This window comes from Helicoverpa armigera, chromosome 10, assembly GCF_030705265.1.
Source record: "Helicoverpa armigera isolate CAAS_96S chromosome 10, ASM3070526v1, whole genome shotgun sequence".
In the NCBI taxonomy this organism is placed as follows: Eukaryota; Metazoa; Arthropoda; class Insecta; order Lepidoptera; family Noctuidae; genus Helicoverpa; species Helicoverpa armigera.
Window position 1 is genome coordinate 11,449,673 of NC_087129.1, and position 23,543 is coordinate 11,473,215.

At 34.5% G+C, this 23,543-nt stretch overlaps 1 protein-coding gene across 3 annotated transcripts in view; it reads left to right on the plus strand.

Moving 5' to 3' along the window:
• LOC110371016 (glycine receptor subunit alphaZ1) overlaps positions 1-23,543 on the plus strand; it is a 54,573-nt gene that overhangs the window by 11,817 nt on the left and 19,213 nt on the right. For 2 of the 3 annotated variants that reach the window (XM_064036688.1, XM_064036689.1), the window contains exons 2-3: positions 3,308-3,410; positions 3,775-3,819. In XM_064036688.1, coding sequence (XP_063892758.1) covers positions 3,370-3,410; positions 3,775-3,819 — 86 coding nt within the window. In that variant the 5' untranslated portion in view covers positions 3,308-3,369. The remainder of the gene's footprint in view (positions 1-3,307; positions 3,411-3,774; positions 3,820-23,543) is intronic. The other variant, XM_064036690.1, reaches the window with a different exon arrangement.

The window sequence follows — 23,543 nt, forward strand, 5'->3', positions numbered from 1 at the left end:
GATACTCCTAACTTTATCTCTGCTTTACACATGATGTTGTAAATTATAAAAACTAGAAATGACTCCTGTGGTTAAACCACTGAATGGATTAGGTTTTTTTTTTTTACAATTCGCCATAGAATATCATAAAGTATATGTGATAGGATTTAATGTGATTATGAACGACACACTCTGTATAAAAGGGACACTAATTTATCGACGTGCTGTACCGAGGCGCGGCGGTGCGTACGCGGCGGAGCGGCGCTATTCGGCAACTGCGTCCGCGTAGCCAATCCGCGTCCGCCGTGCATAGTCGCGTAGTAAAATAATCGGCCACTGAGAGTCAGCTACAACAGACGGCTTAACAGCGTATAGTCGGTTCGGTGTGAACGACAATTTCAATATATATGGAAAAGCAATAAACTGCGTAACGCGCGCTCACAGTCAGCGGCCGACAATACGTTTGGTCTGAACGATGCCGAAACCTTAAAAAATAAGCCAGTGGGTACTAATATCAAACATAATTAATTATGATAATAAAATGCTTTTCCTGCTTCATTAAATTTTCACCCTTTTAAAGGAAACTTCAAAGCTAGCTTTACTAAAGAGAATAAAGAGTTCATTATTTTTATTTTTTTTATTCTTTCGCAATAAAACAAGTTAACCGGATAAAAATTTTGATAATAGATAAAAAATAGGACTTTATTTTGCCGAAAGCAACTCCCTTATCCACTCAGTGACACCACGAGAAGTAGCTTGTATAAAAAAATATCGAAATTACAAATCAACTACAGTATTAGGTACGGTCGTAGATTCGAGCCATGGTAATATGATGCGGACTCCTGGGACCTGATCATAGCTTATGACGCATCGATATCACTGTTAGTACAAGTAGGTACAGACGTCAGCACGTCTTCAATCAGTTTTCCAATGAATATTGAATCTTATGCTTAAGAGATAAAGTTTAAAATCTCTGTTTTAGGTACTTATTAGTAAGGGGTATTAAAGTTACACCAAGGAATGAGAGATCCATACATTGTCATCGGTTTAAACTTGGATCAACTTTACTGCGTGTTTTTTAATAAGGGGGTTAAAGTTTTACAGATTTAAGTTGCTTACTATATTATTGCATTGGCTGACATAATATGATACGATCAGATAGGCTTTGCTCCTTGTAAAACACTGGTACTCAGCTGCATCCTATGAGACTGGAAGCAGAACCCAACACATAGTTGGGAGCCCGGGAGATGAGCTGCTAAGCCGAAGCTTCAGCATAAGTAGAAGCTAGCCGTATCGATGTTCCTAGTGCCAGCGCCACACGACTGCCGTTCCTAAAATAACCAATTCAATACTCCGGCACGTGTCGCACGGATCAGCCTGATATTAAAATTTCATCTCCCTGTCCAAATATTTATCGTGCTGACTGTACATATTGCAATCGGTTTCCGCGGTAAGTATGTAAATACGAAAATATCGTCATTACGTAAATATTTTAATTACACAGCCACAGACAGTTTTAAATTATTTTGATTCAGGAATTATGTATTATGTCTGTTTATTTTTTTTTATTATTATAAAATGCACAACGAATTAAAAGTTGATAATTTGACATAAGAAAATTAATGAATTTTTTTTGGAGAAACATGAAAATGATTTGTTTAAAAAAGTATTTTTGAAGTTATTTTCATTTTAACATAAAAAGTTGTCTTTGGGATGAAACATGAAAAATATTTTTTACAAACGTTACTTATTTAAGAAAATTATTTTTATCTTTTCATGAAAACAGTCGCTTTGAAGTCTTCCGGAAAACTTCAACACCTTTTCAAATCAATTAAATTGATCAACTTTACTTTTCCGACACTTAATTACAATAAAAAAAACAGTGCGAAAAGCCTTTATATTTTAAAGGTGAATAATATTTACTTTCATAAGGTTGTCTACCTTTGAACCCTGTCTTGTCGTTTCCAGTCAATTTAAATTATAAAGGTCATTAACATGATTAAATCAACCGGGGTGAAGAAGCGAATAATTATGCATATAATATTTTGACTGCTTAAAATAGATTAACAATATCATAATTTACTGTAAACAGGTAGGTAGACATTGAAGAGTCAATATTAATAACAAACAGTCGGTAATATCTACACAAAAAGGCCGAAGTTGACCGTCCGTTTTTCTTAATAATAACTGTTAACTTTGACCCTGAAAATTCAAAGTAAACAATTATTTTAACAAAACAGACGTTTATGTTGCCGGTGAACTTGGGCCTAAAACATTGATGTTTTGGTTTGAAACTACTACGCAATAAGTTATTTGAGGAATGCGTTATTTATTGACAGGGTTGTCATTTAAGATCACTTTGAGGCAATTTTGTTTATTATCAGCCTGAATCCGCGGACTGGCATGTCTGTGTGACAATGACTGGCATGATGGATTTACGACCCTTCAAAAAAAACTGTCAACCAACCACCGAACCAACTATTAGCAACAGTTGAGTCTGAAGTCTGCGGAAGCTCTAATAGTTCCTGGGGCTACTGTGTCTCTTACAAACAATCTCACAGCCCTCATCATCATCATCATCTTCTCAGCCATAGGACGTCCACTCCTGAACATAGGCCTCCCTAGATCCCCCTTAGATCTCCACAGATACCTGTTGGAAGCGACCTGCATCCAGCGTCTTCCAGCGACCTTTATAAGGTCGTTACTCAGCCCTAGTTACCTATTATTCCGACATCTCTTTTACCACTCTAGATACCTATATAAGTATAAATAAATCAATAACAGAAGGAGATTATCCTTTCCTTCAATTTCCTTCACAGTAAACTACTTCTCAGTACTGGACTGGTCAGTAGGTCGTACCATCGATCAGTATTAGAATCGATAGCTTATCATTAAATTATTAGCTGGAGGCGCCGAACCGGCCGTGTTATTGTCCTAGCTCTGTTTACCTAATGATATAATATTGTTTTGTTTATAGTGATAATTAATTCAATTATCTGCGGACAGTTACAATAGTTTACAGGTCCTTTGTAACCAACTTCAAAAAAAGGATGTTTTCAATTTGACTTGTGTATGTTTGAGCGCGATTATCTCACGTTTGGCTGCACCAAATCTTGATGCAGTTTCCAGCACAGTATTTGGCAGATTTAGGAAAATATTTTAGGCTTATTGCTAAAGTCGGTTTTTATTGTACTTTTTAAAATAACTGAGCATTCCTCTGCTTAGGCAGCAGTGATGCAGCAGTGATGCAGCGAATCTCAACATTAACTCAAACGTTCCTCAACTGCCCATATTATGCTACAATATATCTATAATTTCCTTGTTGCAGAAAAACGGCTGACATTGGAATGACCTCCAAGGCGCTCACAGTACTCCCAGCCTCCCTTGAAGATGAAATGCTCCTGGCCATCGGCACTGTTCTTTTTGATATGGTAACTATCCCCCCTAAATATCATTTTGTTCAATATGCCTTTTAACATTTTGTAAAAAAAACAGTTCTTCAAACCATACATACAAAATTGTGTTGCTGGGGAGTTTGTTCCACCACTTCTTCTTCCCAGCAAAAATGCGCAGTGGTGAAGGTCGGGCATTTTTGTGGGTAAACCTACTCTTCCAAAAATTTCTAACTTTCAACCTACTTTAAAATGTCTTTTAATTTAGTTATTTTTATTAGATAGTCGGTAATCTATGACTTTCAACCTACTTTAAATAAATGACTTTTTATCTCTATCTATATATTAGTTAGTCTGTAATTCAGTGGTACATTTAAGTGACCCCTCTATTTTCTGTACCCAGCTATACCCAGACCACTGCAGGACATAGGCCCCTCCCGAACAAAAGGTTGGTAATGTTGTATGTAGTTGTGTACCATACTAACGTTACAGATTAACTGAGATATTTTATTGTGTTTTATGTGTAAATACTTACTCACTCCATCATATAATTTATAGGTACAAGTATAATCAAATCATAACCAGTTGATTCGGCAAATGGGTGGCAATTTGACATCTGGTTATGATTTGATCAGCGTTATAGTTACATGGTGAAATTCAATGTTAAGCTAGAAACTTTGGATGAGTAATTAAACGGCTCAATGTCTCGTACGAAAACTTTTACAATCGCTGTTAATTTCGTCTCGATAAAATTATAAATATCTCGCTAGAATTCTACTGTATTCTACCAATTATTTTGACCACTATTATCATTTCGTTGTAGTGTTATCTTAGTACAGACAATTCTGCAGTATCCTATCAGAAATGTAATAGTCTCTACTAAGCGATATACAGATATAAACAAATAGCTTAAATGTCAAAAGATGCACAATATTCTATAAAGATCTAGCATAGACGCGTATTATCTTAACATTCATAGTCATATTTGTTTATTATGGTATATTGTTGTAAATGTGTAGAATAAAGGAGATTAGACCTAGGATAGTTTTACAGGTAATTGTAGATAGTGCCAAAGTTTCAGTTGTTCAGGTTCGCAATTCTACAAATAGTTTGAAGCACAGCAACAATTTATCTTTGAAAATAGGATATTTCAGAATCATCGTACCTATGTAAGTGCATTGCGTTCAACAAACGGCTAAACTCCAAATAAACCGATATAAAAATCTATTTCACCAGCAAAAAGCCAAACTGTAGTTGGAAAATGGTTTTAAATCGCCAATTCATAATATACATATTTGTTTTTAGGAAAACGCGTGAAAAACTACAGTAAAACAAAATACGGAATTCCATGAATTTGGGCTTTTCAGATAACACTTCTATTTAGGAACATTTTCACCTACAATATAAACGTTTTAAAACAAATTGAACTACATTGAAAATTGAACGAAAAAAACAATTGAAATCCGACTTCCCAAAACGATCTGAATTCGGACAATTGTATTTTTTTTTGACGTATGTGTTGTTGTGATGTATAAGGAAGTTCAGGAGTTGGCGCTAGATAGGCGTAAATGGAAGGAGCTGCACCGACAAGAGCTGGGCTCTTAAATCTTGTGTTGCTGGTGTTCGGTGGCCTTAATAATATAGGTGCGGGTAGTGTTAATAGCAATAATGTGTAAATCCTTGTACGACTAAACGTTATAACATAACCACTTAAAACTTGTGAATTATTCCAATCAGTGGGGTAAGCAGTTATAATCGTCCGCGTCTAACATAGAAGTTTGTGTAGTTTAATTTAACTTGTCGGTATGTTTGTATGTCCTTTCATTTATAAGGTATCCGGTGTAGTGGGATGTCAGAATGTAGGTTAGGTATTTTGAGTCCACATATAAAAGAAAATATTTTTGTATTTGAGTTGAATACGAAATAAAACTTTGGCCTATTTCACTCACATTAGAGTTAGGTACCTTAAAATCGATTTCGTTTCTTTAATAAGACTCCCTGGCTCCCTTTTAATGAAGCTTTCTAACAGTGAAGAATTTTTCAGATCGGTCCAGTGGTTTCGGAAGTAGAAATTCTAGAGCCACTACATAATGGCAAATAGACAGACGACAATACTGTCTATAAAAAACTTACCGTCTCCCGATGCTTCTTGTTAGTTTCTGAACTTTTTTAACTTCTTTTTGTAGTAACTAACCACTACACCTAAACTCACAAAGAAACAAAACCTAACACCTTCATACTGGTGTATTAACAAAAGGTCATAGACCCAGGTATTTCCATTTACCTGTACGATCCATCGAGATACGATAGGATTCAGTGCCAATCACGCTGACAGACAAACATAGAGGGACGGTAAGCCTCTTTCATAAAATGGACCTAGCTATTCGAAATACCGGTTGAGGATCGAACTATTTTATCTTAGCATTCATAGTTGTATAGTTGTTTGTAAGTAGGTAGTATAAGTGAAAAAACAGGCCAAGTGTGAAAGGTAATCACGTATGAAGGGTTGCGTACGATTATCTATAAAATGAGCAAAAAAAAGTTTTTTTTTTATTTTTTAAATGAGAGGCCGTTAAAGTATTTTTGTTTTAGTTGCATTATAGAAGTTTTTTTGTGATAACAGAAATAGATTATCGGAAAAATGCCAACTCTCAAACTGTCTATATTACAGGGTTCATGAGATAAAAGCCTGGTGACAGACGGATGGAAGGACAGATTGATGGAAAGAAAGTCAGCAAAGTTTGTGTAATAGGGTCCCTATTCTTTTTGGGTACGGAACCCTAAAAATAAACATTTGGTATCCTTTTCGTCATAAAATTGGAAATTGGCAATAACTCCGCCGTTCATTTCTCAATTTGCTCGGGAACCTATAGTCTGGCAAATCTTTCGTCTGTAGACTTGTGAGAAATAAAACTGATATTTGATATTATTTATTCGGAGGGAACTGAACTTTCAATTACGATACAATAGAGATGTATTATTTAGAAACAAATAACAGTTTGTGAAGGATTTTATGTAGGTACTGTAAAGAGGATAATATTGTTTGTTTAATTTTATCAATTTCATGTATAGGTACTTCTACTGAACCTATTAAAAATGCACTGATGAGAAGCTACACTATTCCTTGGTAATACATGTAGTTAAAGGACACGGACATGGATGAATCCGGGATCGGGATAAACATCTGGTAGAATATAATAAGGTAACTAAACTTTCTTTACGAATACACTATTACTTATTTTCCAAACTCAATAAGAAGTTCAGATATATTTCACTTCATGTAAAAAATACCAAAAAAACTGTCTACGCAAATCATATTAGTTCATATACATTAATCAAATACATATAATAAATACATATTCAATTAACTTCAACATTTTTGCACTTACCATTATTAAGCCAAACCCCAGACACAAAGAAACTAGCCATATATTTAATTTTAACTTTAGCTAATTACGTAGGTATATTAAAATTCCTACTACCACAAGGGCAAAAGGCCACGAAGATAAGGGTGGTAATACATTAGACTGTCCTCGGGTACCTATGCGGTCTGCGCCACTTACACCATGAACACATCAGGCTACGCGCACGCTGCAAGACTAAACTGTCGGCCGACTGTTGCCCCGGTGAAAACAAATTTTTTTTGCAAGTCGTGAATTTAATCAAAGATTTTCGTCTATTTTAGTCAAATACGTGATCGTTTTTACGTGGTTACTTAACACTTACTTGAGCGCGAAAATGTCGGTCCTGCACCTGATCTCTCTCCGGTCGTGTCGGATTGCCGTCCCATCGGGCTATGAGAGTGAAGGAATAGTGAGTGCACCTGTGTCTGCGCAAATGCTTGTGCACTATAAGATGTCCTGCGTAGTTGGCTAATCTCCTTACATGAGAACAGCCGCCGTGGCCGATAATCGACTAGGAGGACATCATCATCATCACTTCCATTTATCTTCATGTTGATTAATGAGTCCAAACTATCGGCCGACTAAAAGTTTGTGGTGTGCGGTTACTCTAAGGCTAAAGGCTAAAAGGCTAGGCTATTCATTAAAAGCTACTGTTTGAACACCAGTATGGCGTGCTGGACTCTATCGGGTCTTATCAGCGAAGGTCAGAAACGTCGTTTAGATTAGAACCTGTCTCCACAATCGGCATTACACTCGCGGCCAAACTACGTGATAAATGACCACCTTAAAGCAATGCAGTGTTTGTTTGGTAGTTGGGAATAATAATTCAGTTTGGTGTTTAAATTTTGTTATGATGTTGAACGTTGTAGGTTTGGTTTTAAACACATTTGCAGGATTAAATTGGTTAGTGATGAACTTTTTTGGGACAAACTTTAACTGAATTTGTTACGCACAGATTTGAATAAATTAACTCTTGTAACAGATAAACTGTTTTTATTTATCATTAAAGTATACTGTATTTGATATCTAAGACACGCTTACTTATATTCTGCTAGGTAAGTACAGTAGGACAAAAGCACATATGGCTAAATTGCGTATTCTATAAAGACTCCAAGAATCGTAAAAGGTAATAAAAATAAACAATTACTTAGCAAACATAGAGCCTAAATAATGCCCTTACATTTATAGGGAACAACAATAAAAATACAGGCTATTGACCGAAAAAAGGTTCAATAAGAAAATAACTGTATCGAAAGCCATTACTAGAACGCCAAGGACTTGATATACCCATTAATTTTGTAATACACTTTCGATTTGACAAATTATTATTATTATGGACAACTAAATTATACAGCGAAAATCAATTTCGTTATTGCTGTACTTATTTATTTTCCTGTCAAGCACAAACAGAGTTAGGTATTAATAAAAAAGTCTATATTTATTTTATTTTTTGTTCCCTTTTTCTTGGCTTAAAGTTTACTAAGTTCAAGGTGAAATGAGTTCTATCTATCAATCTAGTCATTAATTCTGAAGTGTATTTATTGTCTTTGGTTTTATCTTTTTAAAGGTAACTGTCGTAATCTTTTGGCGGTTTTGCCACTTTATGGAGTAGATTTAGATTAAAGTCATTTATTAACACTATCACACTTTTCCTGTGGAAGAAATACTTTGACTATCAACGGTCTGTAGATAACCCAATAGTAGATATCCTTGACTTTTTTTCCACAAGTTTTCAAAAGTAGTTTTGTTAGGAAAACTTCAACATTGCTACTTTCAGGTTAAAGTTCCCAAAAATATACTATTATGTATCTGGTTCGATATCGTAATACAACTTAAACCTTAAAGAAAATCCAGAATATTAATTTCCTAATGGCAGCCCTATAACGAGACACTAGACTTTATAGTCCTTAGAAGGTATGGTTTCCAAATCGGGATTGATTCCTTTGAAACCAAGTCGCCTATAGTCTATGATATAGACTAAAGTCTATAATAGACTCTAGTGTCGGTTCTGCAATATTCCTAGAATCCTCTATTCTTGTCAACGTAGGCTGGGCTTGCTTTGTTTGTTGAACTGATTGAGGGAACTCACACTACCACGTGCCATACTTGAGAGCGATGCGTCTAGGTGACAAAGTCAATGATAAAAGGGATACCAACAGTGTGCAATTACAGTGTGGCTATATTCGGTTTATTCTGGTTTAGTCGAAAAATATTTAAACAGTAATAAATTACATTATGAGTATAAATAATTACAGTATAATAGTATGAGAACATTTGATTTCCTGGCGAGTGACGACATAGGTACTTGGGGGGTACACATGTTACTGCTGTTACTACTGCAACACACTTACGACTGGCGCATAGTGGTAGTGTGTGATCCACCATAACTACATCTGAATTCTGCTCTGAGCCTTAACTCCATTTCTATCCTCTGCCAATTCCTTGTTTCATGCATGATATCCTCATGAATTTAACTAGCAGTTTTAAAACTGCTAGTTGAATTACTATCTTATTCTCGTATCTTGATTAATCTATCTATACATATAATAAATCTGTAAAAAAACTGTGTCTGTACATTGAATATATTAAAAAAATAATAATTGGGTGGGGTTTAGAAACAGTAATGGAGCACAAATCCAAAAAAAAAAATTGTCTGTATGTCTGTATGTCTGTATGTCTGTATGTCTGTATGTCTGTTTGTTTGTACACGCTAATCTTCGGAACTACTGGACGGATTTCAATGATTTTTTCTTTGTTGTATCGGTATAAAGTCGGGGCAACATATCGTCGATTAAATGGAAAAATGTCATTTTTCAAATTTTTTGGAAAATGAGTTTATCACCTAAAACGAGTCTACTTATACGATTATTTTATATGCAAAAACGACACTTTAAAAAGTTCACGCCAAGTTTACTAGATGTCGCAAGTGTCATTTCGATTCTCTGTGGTCATCCGCTATTTTGATTGAAGAAAAACGTCCCTTTGTCATTTGCCACCGGCCACGACACTGAATAGACGTGCGTTTTTGAAGAAAACAGACATTTCTAAAAAAAATGCGTTTGGATAAGACTATAAAAGGCAAGAAATATTATAGAAAAATGTATTTCTTTGAGAAATTACCTTGTTACTTTGAAACTTAACTACAACTATGACAATATATTTAATAGAAAAAGGACATTTTGAAAAATGTGACTACGTTTTGTGAAATGGAGTTATAGTAGCATGACATATTTCGACAAATTACATTTTTCTATATAGTTTTTGCACATTTAGTACCTAGATTTTATAAAAACTTCTATGAAAATCTGTCACTTCATTGTTTTTTTGATTTTTTCTATTTTACCACCATTGTTATTTTTCTAGACGAGTTTTGATTTTTAGACTACTTTTAATTAAGAAAAGATTGAAGTTTTAAGTTAATGCTTTAATTCTATATTATTGGTAGTATTTTGTTTTTGGATTTTTAATTGTTACTAAAAATAAAAATAATGGTAGGTACCTCTATTTGATTCTTAGATACATCATCATCATCATTTCAGCCATAGGACATCCACTGCTGAACATAGGCCTCCCCCTTAGATCTCCACAGATACCTGTTGGAGGCGACCTGCATCCAGCGTCGACGGCGACCTTTATAAGGTCTGTCCACCTTGTTGGTGGACGTCCTACGCTGCGTTTGCTAGTCCGTGGTCTCCACTCCAGCACTTTTCGGCCCCATCTGCCATCTGCTCTGCGAGCAATATGGCCTGCCCATTGCCACATCAACTTGCTAATCCGGTGGGCTATATCGCTGTCTTTTGTTCGTCTACGGATCTCCTTGTTTCGGATTTGATCACATAGAGAAACTTTGATCTGATTTGTTGATTGAGATCTTTTAATTAATAGAAGATACAACATCGATGCAACTTTTAATTAAAAGATCTCAATAATATTCTAGCCATTGATTTATGTAATAAGACAGTTTTAATTTAATTTAGTTTTAAGATAGGGGTTTGTTAAGGAATTTTATTTAGGATCTAAGGGGAGGCCTATGTTCAGCAGTGGACGTCCTATGGCTGAGATGATGATGATAAGTAATTTAAAGTGGATGTACCATCCTATAAAAATCTCAAATTGAAAAATAAACTTACTTAATAAAACAATTTTCCATTATGAAGTATTTTTTTTTAGAAAATCTGTCCTTGTTAAATATTTTTTTTATGTAGAAAAAAGTCATTTCTTGCTAGAAATGATTCAATTTCGAAAAATAAATTATTAAACAACACACCACCTAAATCCCCATGTAAATACCTTTTAAATGATATATGATACTTCTATGTAAATATAACACTTTTATAGAAAAACGAATTTTAAAGAAATTAAAAACTTCAAACGCTTGTACTGTAAAATTTGTACTTTCTGAATAACGTCATTTTTCTATTTAACCGACGATATAGGCTATAATTTATCTTCGAAACTTGAAGACCTGGTGCAGAACTGCAACATATCAACAAAACTATAAGAGATACAAAAATGGTGCCATGGCAAAAATTGATCCACGTGATGAGCATTTTCGGTTGAGAGAATAAATTTGAAGATCTGGAACACCTGATGTGGAACCCCAAGAGCCCAGCTACACTGTAACATATACGGGTATGACGTTTCAGCAAAAGTTGTTCAATCTGATAAGCACTCTCTGTTGACTTATAAAAAATGAAGATCTAAAACACCTGGTGTGGAACCCCAAGAGCCCAGCTACTCTTTAGCATATACGGGTATGACGTTTTAGCAAAAGTTGTTCTATCTGATAAGCACTCTCTGCTGACTTATAAAAAATGAAGATCTAAAACACCTGATGTGGAACCCCAAGAGCCCAGCTACTCTGCAGCATATACGGGTATGACATTTTAGCAAAAGTTGTTCAATCTGATAAGCACTCTCTGTTGACTTATAAAAATTGAAGATCTAAAACACCTGATGTAGAACTCCAGAAGCCCAGCTAGACTATAGCATATAAAGGTATGACGTTTTAGCATACATAGGAATACCGTTTTAGCAAAAGTTGTTCAATCTGATGAGCACTCTCTGTTGACTTACAAAAACGAAGATCTAAAACATCTGAAGTTGAATTCCAAGTGCCCTACTACACTTGAAATGACGTTTTAGCAAAAGTTGTTCGATCTGATGTATATTTTCTGTTGACTTATGAGAATCGAAGATCAGAAACAACTGATGTGGAAATGAAAGCTATCTCTAATTTCACTGTATAATGATATAATAAGCTGCAAGTACCTCCAAGCGGTGAAGGCGGTAATAGTTTAGGACAGACTTGCAATGGTGATGGTATATCATCGTCAATTTTACTCTTTTACTACAAAACTTTATAGAATGAATGTTCGAATGTTTTAATGCTATTTGAGTGTTGTATTCTTTTCCATTTATCTTCGTGACAGGGTAGCCTACTCAGTACCGCGGGGGACGAGGGGGCAGTCAGCTAGATTTTAATTAATCAGGTATCTTCTTCACAATAAAACTATTACCATAGCCAGAAAGAGGTTGAATCTTTTCAAATGTTCATAAGGAGAGAATCATAAGATCCCAAAGATATACCGAAGAGCGTTTGGAAGGACTTGATGCTGTTCGAGAACATCAGTCTGCAACTTGCTCCGAGGAAATCTCATCGGATCGCGAAGCGCGCTTCCGTCATTGGCATATTTACGCATCTACATCCATATCTCTAGAGAACTTCTCAAGTAAAGAAGCTACTCATTGTCTCGCGAGTCGGAGACGCTCACTGATACAAATTATACAAAATAAGCATGGTGAATCAAAGAAAGTAATAGTCCGTCTTTTAGATAACCCTAAAATAATGGACAAGTATTTTTTCTTTTCTTTCGCAAACAAAGAACAACGAAGATACAAAACGCTTGAATTTTATGTTAAGTCACTTCTTAGTACAAATTTTACATAGACGTGACGTCACGAGCTCCCACTCTCCGACTTTGTTGTGTTAAATCTCATTGTTATTATTGTTATTACCTCAAGAGCCTTTTCCCCAACTACGTTAAGGTCGGCTTCGATGCAACCGAGTACCAGCGTTTTACAAGAAACGAATGCCTATCTGACCTCCACAACCCGGTTACCCGCTCAACCCAATACATCTTGGTAAAACTGGTCACACTTACTGGCTTCTGACTGCCCATAACGACTGCCAAGGATGTTCAATGACAGCCGGGACACACTAGAAAAGGCAGCTCCTCCAAAAACCGGTCATTGGTGGCCAAAATATTCTTAGAAAGTACATACGAACTAAGAAAAGTTGCATTGGCAAGTACTTGCCAGACCTGGAATCGCAGTCACACACTCATACTTGAGAGATTGGTTCTCTAAACACTAGGTCACCACTACTTTGTTATTTAATCAGAAAAACCACTTAAATGCGGACTAATTAGAATCACTACTTTTATACCTATGGTCACGCCTATTGCGCTTTAGTTCTTAGCGTTTTGTTTAGTCTGCTGTGTTTTTGCCGTTGACGTACAAAAGTTAAATATATGGAACGTTTCGAATGATTTTGCGTATTCTGTTGTTTTCCCGTCAACGGGCCCTTTAAATTCAACATCAGACGATCCAGATCTTTGATTTTGCTGACCCCGTCGCTGGCATAAGGGACAGGATCCGCGTACGAAGTCGCGGGCAGAAGCTAGTGTTTAAATATATAAAAATACTAGCTACTTTGCCACGGTTTTACCAGACCCTATGTTTTTGAGGGATAGTTTACCTTTTTGACAGTGAAAGGTTTTTAAAATCGCTTGAGTAGTTTCGGAACCTACAAAGAAAACTGTTTCCTGTATAATATATTCGTATAAATAAAAAAAAAAAACAGACAGACCAACAAAGAACTTCCTGTAAAGAAAAAACATCGTTAATTTTTTTCTTATATTTACGTGATATTTTATTATTCACAATTCATTGAAATATTGACACTAAATTGCGTATACAGGCTATTTTATTTAAGAGGCATTTTACTTGTTTGTTTTTTATATCTGTTATTGTTTACAAGGAAATAAAATAATTCAACGAAAAAATAAATCCCTAAAAATTTAAACAAAAATCAACTTCTGCTGAAAAAATATGGATGTATAAATCGTGGAAACTTCAAATAAGCTTAAAACTCGGTTTACAATAGATTTACATTTATATTGAAAAGTGGAAACCGTTGAAATAACAGTAGGAACAAATTACCGGTTCCTCTTGGGATTTTTTTGTAAATGATCGCACAAATTGGATCTCAGAAACCCTACATATTCTGTGAGTATCCTTAGAGATATTATAAATATAAGTTTGTTTTTACTCTTTCTCATGCTACAATAGCTGAACCAATTGAAATTTTGTTATAAAAATATGGTCGTAGTAATCCTTTATTGTATTTTTGTAGGCTAACAATCATGTTTTGTTATGTAATAATCGTTCTCTCTGTCGTGAAACTGTGTAATGAATCTTGTTTTATTTTACGTTATGGGCCCAGCCCCGTATAATTTTCGCGTAACTATTGTTCTAGTGTGGACTTATCAGAACCTTTCAACCCCTTGAATAAACTACTGTCTATAAACAAAAGCTAATCAAAGTGAAAAACTCAAATCCATTTTAACCTGGCTAACACGAAATGACACACGAAGAACAAAACCCTACCGCTGCCGGTATCGTATCAATTTGATTTATGATGTGAAGTGACCTTGACCTTGAATTGTCATGAACTGAAAACATCAAACACGCCTTTCTTTCGTAATCACTGCAGTGATTGTTAGCGTAGGAATTAATGTTTACGTGACAGTTTTAACTTTGGTAATAACTTTGTTTATGGGTTTCAACTGGTGTATTGTTTTGTATTTGTGAAGTTATGTTGCTTTCTAGTGTATTACAACTTAATATAAACAAAATACCACACAAGGAAATGAAACAGGATTGAGAGGAAGTCGCGTGTCGAAAAAAGGATGGATATATTGCCTGAATGATGACGTGAATAACACTGGAGTGAATGTTAGAATGACAGCTAACAAAGAAAAATGGAAGCTGAAAACATATTGCGCCGACCGCGGATAAATTGGAAATAAGACAGGAAGAAGGAAAATATGGAATTAAAATACTGTGCGAATGTGGTTCCGAAGTATTTTTGTGGTGTCAATCTTCGGAGCAAGTGTGAATAAATTAATATTCATTGAATAACAAGGCATGAAGGCATGCCGATGAGGTTATAACATTAAATTAATAAATGATAATAAATAATGCGCATTGCGTAATTATTCATTAACAATTCTAGAAATTGGACTAATTCCACTAGTTTAGATCGGTTCTGTTTAGAGACATAGTGTAATTGTATTAGCAAATGCTATCTTGATGGATCCTACACAAGATCTATTAGACAGTAATACTAAGTAAACCATTTGCGTACTATTATTAGGTAAGACATAGGCAATGTAGCTTTAATTAATCCTACTCATGTTCAATTCATTCTTAAATATGTAAAACCTGCTATCGTCTTAGCGCACATTTTTTCATAATGTGTGTTTGAAAATCAATATATAATTATAAAGCTGAAGAGTTTGTTAAGGAAGGTTTACAAAGTTTATCTTTTAATCCGGATTAGTGGAGAAGTTCCCACGGGACGCAGCGAAAACCGTTGGCAAAAGCTAGTAGGTATGTTGTAGTACTTTGTACAATGAATCAATCTTTCACTATTGTCAAAATCTGTACATCAATAAAAAAGCGAACAATTGAATTGACAACAAAGCTAACAAATTAATTAGTGCAACGATTCGTTGCTATTGTGCTTTTGTATTTTTGTTCATGTGTCACAGTTATTGGAATTCCCCTTATGATTGTGAAAGGGTATTTGAATTAATAAAACAAAATATTCGAATTACAAAATAGAGAAATATCAAATGGTTCAGCTCACCAATAAACAAAGTATACAATATACAATCGAATTGTTTATTTAAATTGATAAAATAGATACCTATCAAACAACAATCATACAAGTGATTATATATAATTTTGAAGCTCCATTTATTTAAGCGCTGACTTATTCCTTCAAACCATCTGAAATACTACGTAGATGACCAAATGATAGGAAGGTTTACAACGTTAAATAAATAATAACTGGCCCACCTATGTTATGACAGTTAACTACGTCGGAAATGACATGTCGCTCGACTAAAACATCTGTTTCTATTTCTGGACGAAAATGACCTTGACCTTGAACGATATAATCGTCGACGATTAACACTGCAGTGTAATCAACCCGTTTGGTGATTAGCTTTCTACTGTTGCCAATTTGCATATCACTTTAGATTAGATCACGAAATGTTATGTGCTATCATCTATTACTAGATCTAGATATTATTTCCTAGATCCTATAATCCTATTACATACAACACATAAAATAAAGACGAGCTAGTATCCTTAATCGATAAATGTGCTATCCAGCGCTGAAATCATTTTTCAAATCGGACGTGTGTTTTCTGATATAAGCGCATCTAAGTTAATAAACAAACTCAATATTAGTTACTTTGACTTAAACCATGAATGTTTCTGAATAAACGTACACACGGGTTAAAGATTATCAACGCCAGTATTACAAAACGTATTTTAACAACAGTTCCAGTTAACCCAAGCCTTTTGTTTACAATGTCACAAACATTACACTGAAACTTTGTAACTGTAATGTTTTGTGCCACACGGTGCTGTAATCATTAATTCATGAATTCTAAAAATGTACATACGAGCTTACCCGTATTTACCTGCGGTTTGAATAGACATTAATTCGTAACTTTGGTACGGAAAACTTTTGTAATGAAAAGTAATAATTTATTTGAACTCGAACTTGGAGTGCAAATCAACTTATTGGAATATGTAACTTAGTTGAAACGCCAGATATACTTCTACTTTTACATTTGCAAACTTTATAACCAGCTTATATCTGCAAAATGTACAATTTAGACGCAAACGCTAAGTTTAACTGTGACAGGTACTTTTTTTTCACAAACAAACAGTGTTTATTACCAAATTAGCACTAAACAAACTTGACTTTACATGACACATAAAAAATGTTGCTATCTTATTTAACACCACTACACCACGACCTTCTTCACGGCCAAGGAAATGGCCAAGACTTATTCGCAAAACTTCGCAAGTTGACAATGAACTACCTCAGTGTGTAACATATCAACTTGATTAATGAGGTCACCTGACCTTGGCTTTCAGTCTGCAATGCTGTTACACATAGATTTCTTTAGGCTTGACCTGCGGCTAGCTTAGGGATTTTGTTGTCAATTTCGACCTTGAATACAACACAAGCACTCAGAGGGTAGGATTTTTTGACCTTGAGCTATATTTTTTTGATACAAGGGGTGAATTAATTAGGTTGATTTCCATGTCTCGCTAAAGTTTGGCAGTTTGATAAGCTTAATAAGTTGGCTTCATAAAGTTGAGGAAGTTAATTATGACAATTTGAAATTTTACAGGAAAGGGAACTCAGGTAATTATGTATGACAACAGTTTATTTGCTGCCGTATATTGGAACGTAGATGATAATAATATTTTAGTAAAACTGAATGTTTAAGTCTGCTTCAACATAACTAAAAATAATTTATTAAGACATTATATAAAGGCCTAACACATATTCTAGGTTTGACTCCTGGATATGATAAAACTGCTATGTTTTTTAAACGGGGTGGAATTTCTATACTTTAGTGACTACATATGAAAACATATGAATTGCTAACTAATCCATAATTGATATATTATTTTTAAATCAAAATGAGTAATATGTTGTAGGACCTACATAGGGGTAGTCTTGACCCACAAAACGAATGATTCAGTCTCGCCACAACAAACAAAAGCGAACTTTTTCTCGGTAATTAAAACTAACAATCTATGACTAATATCAATTTGGTCATTATTTCGTAGCATTGACTCATAATTTCTGTCAAGGTTTTCACAAAAATTGTTATCGAATACATACAATGAAAAGATCGATAATTTTGTTTACTTACATGAAAACTTTTCAATCACTGCTTAAATCTTTGTGTATTTTATAAAACTTCCACGAACGTTTCACTCGCATTCTGTGGAAACTACTCTGCTAACCCAGTTGAAAACTAATGTAAAAGTTACGATAAATTTGCTATCCAACGCTGAATAAATTTTTCAAATCGGTCCTATAATTCCAGAGACACGGCCTTTCATTGCAAAAATGAATCTGTAACTTAGTAATCTTAGCATAGATAGTATCTGCGAGTATCAGAATGTAAAATACTAAAATTTTTTAGCAACTTGAGCTTACCTTATTGCGCACTTTTCCTCACTTAATTCATAACAATCATATCGAAAAACGAAAACATAAGAACGAAGTGTTATTTTGTGCGTTTTATTTACATAATATTTACATTAATTTTAAAAATTAGTGTTATTTTTATTTCGACATTGAATAATAATCTTTATGTAAGTACCAACCTACACAAACTCAACTTCGTCATCTTGCCCAATAACAAACCAGGAAAGTATATTTACACTTAATATTACGTTCCCTTCCACAAAGCTCGTTCATACCTCTCAAAGTTGACTGACCCCCTGACAAAACAAGATAGGAAATAAGCCTTATTTCTCACGAAATTTCTTCATTTTCTCACCCTATTTAATCTTAATTTTTAACTGCCAGTTAAAATGAAACCTGGAAAATAAACGAAGTTTCCGTAAAGCGACTTTAATTAAATGAACCGCAGTTTGTTAAAATATTTTTGTGTTAGTTAGTCGTCTGGAATATAACTTTATTAACCTAATTCTTTGCTATGAATATTTATGAAAAATCGTTTAGTAATTTTAGAGTTTACTGCTTGAAAGGAGTATGAGGTTATTCTCTTTTACCCCTTCCTCAAAAGTGTAGTTTCTATACCACTATTACGTCTGTGGCTAATAACACAAGGGAACAAAATAAGACTTTTTTTTTGTTGCATAAAATTTTATGACTTTTGTTACTAATTCGAGGTCGCTGATTTCAAATCTACCCACATTTTTTTTCTAACAGCTTTAGTTTTTGAGATACAGCTATTGACCATATTTTCGAACTAGTTACACTTAAATTTCATAAAACAGAGCATTTTATTTAAAAAGTATATAATTTTTACTATTTCTATTTTGCAAAATAACTGTAAAAATGATACTAACTATTTCTGTAATATTTGTGGTGAATATACATTTAAAGATTGTAGACTAAGTGTGTCGGAGTTCTTGAAACGGGTTTACTTTGAGTTCTTTGGATTTTCTTTGGACACCTGCGACAGGTACCTACTGGGTATCTAAAATGGTATGTAAAACATGCGTCGAGTCTTTAAGGTTATGGAAAAATAAGGAAAGATCCGATTTCAAGTAACAAACACCGATGATCTGGCGAGAACCCTCGAATCATTAGGTAGTTTTTCTGCGTGGTTGATATGAACGGTATTAACAAAAAAAAAATGGTTCAAATTGATTTACCCTAACTTGTTATCTACCACTTTACCTTAATACAGGTGCTACCACCTTTGTACATCAAACTTAGGCTCATGAAACAATTTGTAAAAGCTCTGAACAAAAATGCTCAAAACATATCTAAAAAGTCCCATTATTTGAGTAAAGAGAAACTAAAAGCCGGAATTTCTGATGGTCCACAAATAAGGTGATTGATGAAGGATGAGAAGTTTCATAATTACATGACCGATATCGAAAAAAAAGCCTGAAACAAATTCATATGGATTGCACAAAATTTTCTATCAAACAAAAAGGATAAAAGCTTATTCAAAGCACTTTGAACAGATGTTGTCGCATTTCCAACAGCTTGGTTGTATTATGAGCATCAAGGTATACTTCCTCCTTAGCCATTTTGACCATTTCCCTGAAAATCTATGTCATCTCAGTGAAGAACAAGGTGAACGGTTCCATCAAGATATTCGGACTATGGAAAAGCGGTCCCAGGGTCAATGGAATGCCAACATGATGGCGAACTACTGTTGCGGCATTAAAGACAGCCCTAGTGAACCGAATCAAGCTAGAAAATCTTATAAAAGAAAGTTTTTGATGCTTAATTGTTGTTCTTCTGCTGTTTTTTGTTAATAAAATTGTGAAAATCACCTTTTGTTGATATCTCAAAAACTAAAGCTGATACAGAAATTCTGACTTCAGATCTTAAATTAGCAGCCCAAAAATATACAATATTGGTCGTAATATTTCATGCAACCAAAATCTTGTTCCCTTGTGTAATCGTAGTAAGATTCAGCCGTTTTACCGTAGAAACTATAACAGTGAAGTTATTTTCACATTTCTAAGTAAGGATAATTATACAGCTAGTATTCATTCTAGCCAACTGTTATGTGTGAACTCAAGGGCAAAACATTTTATGTAGCGCAAATGTAAACAAAGGAATATTTTGTAAAGTAAGTAAAACTTAGCTGGCAAGGTTTTCTTTGTAGGTTCAAACACTTTTTGAAGATACGTAATTTAATTAGCTTTACAAGTGGCGACTTAATTACGGCTACTTTCTTTGTAACTTACCTAGTGAGGACCATGAACGATTTTGAAATAAGTGCATTCAAGTTTAAAAAAATGTGTACATTAGCCCCTTCAGCAAACCTCTAACTACCAATTAACTTGCAGTTCTCGTCAAACTTTTTGTCGCCACGAAATATTGCGCAATTTTCTGAACAGAAACCATTTTAGGTATCATCTAATAATTGTGAGAGGGGTACTATACGCACATACTTACATAGGTACCTACATATGTTCCGAATTTAGATGCGAAAACTGTTATTTTTATTATTTCTGTTGTCGAACCAATTTATCAAAAAAAATATACTAGTCTTCCACAAAACAATATATAAAAATAACTTCACAAATTGTTATAACCGACCTCGTCAGCTTTTCAAATGGTTTTTCTGTCTACACTCACAGTATCAAATTGGAAGTTTGTCAGATTTTTTGTGAAGCTTAACAATTTCGTACGGAAACGTCCGGGTCACTGCCGGGAAACGGACGCTTTAAATCTTTAAACCTTGTGTATATTCTGGCTTTTGAAACTAAAGTTCTTTGTTTACATCTTTCATGATTGGAGTGTGTGTAATTTATTCTTTTGACAAAAGAAGAATTATGTGTTAGGTTGATTTAAATATTGTTTTAAAGTTGTAGTGGCCTAGTGGATGAAGCACCAACCTCTCGAGTATGAATGTGTAGTCGATTCCAAGCCAGGCAAATAGTAATGAAATTTTTCAATGTCATATAACATAGAAACTTAGTACATTATACTAGACTGTAGTACTGAGTGAGAGGAACCAATGGGCACGAATTGTGTTTATTTATTTTACCCAAGACAGCCACGTGATTTTAGAATTGCTTAACCTTAAGATGGATCAAAACCAGCAACTATTACTTAGCCACGAGTACAAGCACGGGTTAACACTCAAACAAACGACACTCAAATAAATCATGAATGACTTCCCAACAACTATTTCCCACAAAAGAAAAATGTACAAGAAACCGCAGTGCGACCCCTTATTACTGTACAATCGATATAACTACGTCCTACGTAGGTAAGTTTTTTTTTTTAATTCTATATATAGGCCCATGGCGTGCAATAGTCGTCAATCGATGCTGTTACCTTGGCCCGAAATTGGTACGTTTACCATGTTATTCATGAATTTGCATTTATATCATCGGTGAGAGGTAGGCAGAGCGCCAGCTATTATGGATTACCTCTAGATGGGTTAGTGTTCTTGTTCAGGGATTTGGTTGTTAAGTCGATAGAGTTTTAGGTGAATGTTTGGTTATTTAGCTGAATATTTTTTATGAGCATATTAAAATGTTGGGCTAATTATGAAAATCTCTTCTACTTTTTCTTGTTTTTTCGAAATGAATCGAAATGATATAATTTTTTTTTCATAATATTGCGCCCGTGATTTTTTCCACGTCCTAAGGGACTCCAACACCTGTCATATGACTCCAGTATGCCACCTATCTCTCTGACGTTTAAAGTGAACGAATTACAAAATAATGTTATGAAAAGAATTTTCATTCCAAGTTTCTTATAGTCATCCGTCGTCGTCGTTATAGTTATAGATATCCGTCAACTTGACGTACCGTGTTGAACTCGTAAAATATAGCTTGCTTCGTTTGTTTAAACTAGCATCTAGATTCTCGTGCACGAAACATGGGTTCATTAACCTAAAGGCTCTTTAACGAAAATATTATATTTTTACTAGCTTAGTTCTTATGATTTTCCGTTTCTTGTATTTGACAGCGTGCGTGGGTGTTACGCTTATTTGATTATATCGAGATATAGGTTTGTATCGACTTTAACCTGTAACTCGGCCAAGATACTGGATAACGTTTAGTTCAGTGTATTAACCCTAATCTAGGCTATTATGGCTTGTTAATTTAATAATAGATAATAACAATAGATATCTTTAAAATTATCTTATTTAGGTAATTAGAGCAAGCGCAGCGTAGAACGTCCACCAACAAAGTGGACAGACGACCTTATAAAGGTCGCCGGAAGACGCTGGTCGCAGGTCGCCTCCAACAGGTATCTGTGGAGATCTAAGGGGGAGGCCTATGTTCAGCAGTGGACGTCCTATGCCTGAGATGATGATGATGATCTCGATCTTGCATAGTTATACTAGGTACCTACTCCTCGCCTCCAGTTCCCACGGATTATTTAGACCACTTAACCCATAAGTTAACGAAAATAAATACCTTAAACATGTAAATAAAATTTTACAATCATAAATTAACTTCAAAACTTCTTTATTTAACAGTAAAAATAATCTTACTTCGTATTTTAATACAGCTCGTCGCAATGCGTAAATCGTAGTAAATGACTGCGACATTCAAATGTACTGTCAGTTTTTATACAAGTTTTTCACGTTGACGCCCTCGGGTTTCCTTGTAACGTTACTGGATTTAAACGAGGAACAATTTATGAGCAAAGAGAATGTTTTATGTCATGTCATAATAAGTTATGTAACGATTACGATAAGTTGGGGAAAAGTGAGGATTTTGGTGTGTTACTTTTTTGAAATTCTGTAGCAGTCACTACATTAGCGACACATTGATTCTAGTTTTGAAGAAGTTGTGTTTTGAAGGTTTCCTTTATATATTTACATCTTCAAAACGTAAATCTAATTAATTAGTCAATATAAATTAGTTATGTATTAGTAACGCTTGGTGACCAGGAATTAAGAGGACGAATTGGAATTTTTGGCGCCAAGGATTCCAATTTTTCTCAGTAAATACAAAACGGATCAAAATACAACTTGGTTACCTGAAAGTTCATGATATAAACCTTATTTTGTTAGTTTTCAAAACACGATTAGGTAACTTTTATAACAGAGAAAAATATATCAAACATACCCCTTTTTAAAAAGAGATTCACATATTATGGGCACACGGGACCGATTTAAGCCTCTTAACTTTTTTAGTAGATGAGTATATACATACTCTTTAAAATGGTAGAAGAAATTTTTTAAAAATTATCATTTCTAAATAATAAAATTACAAAACCATTTTGTCGCTTACGACTTTTAGTTATAAGCAAGCGCGCGTATTGTTATCCTCGCCCCGCTCAGACGCTCCAACCCCTTTTGGCGCCTTAGATGCGCGTGCCGGTTATGGAATTATTGTTGACCAATTCCTCGCCTTAAAAGGAGAAAATCCTTGAAATGTAAAGCTGATTTTTAGAGTGTATTTAAGGTCCTGATAAGAT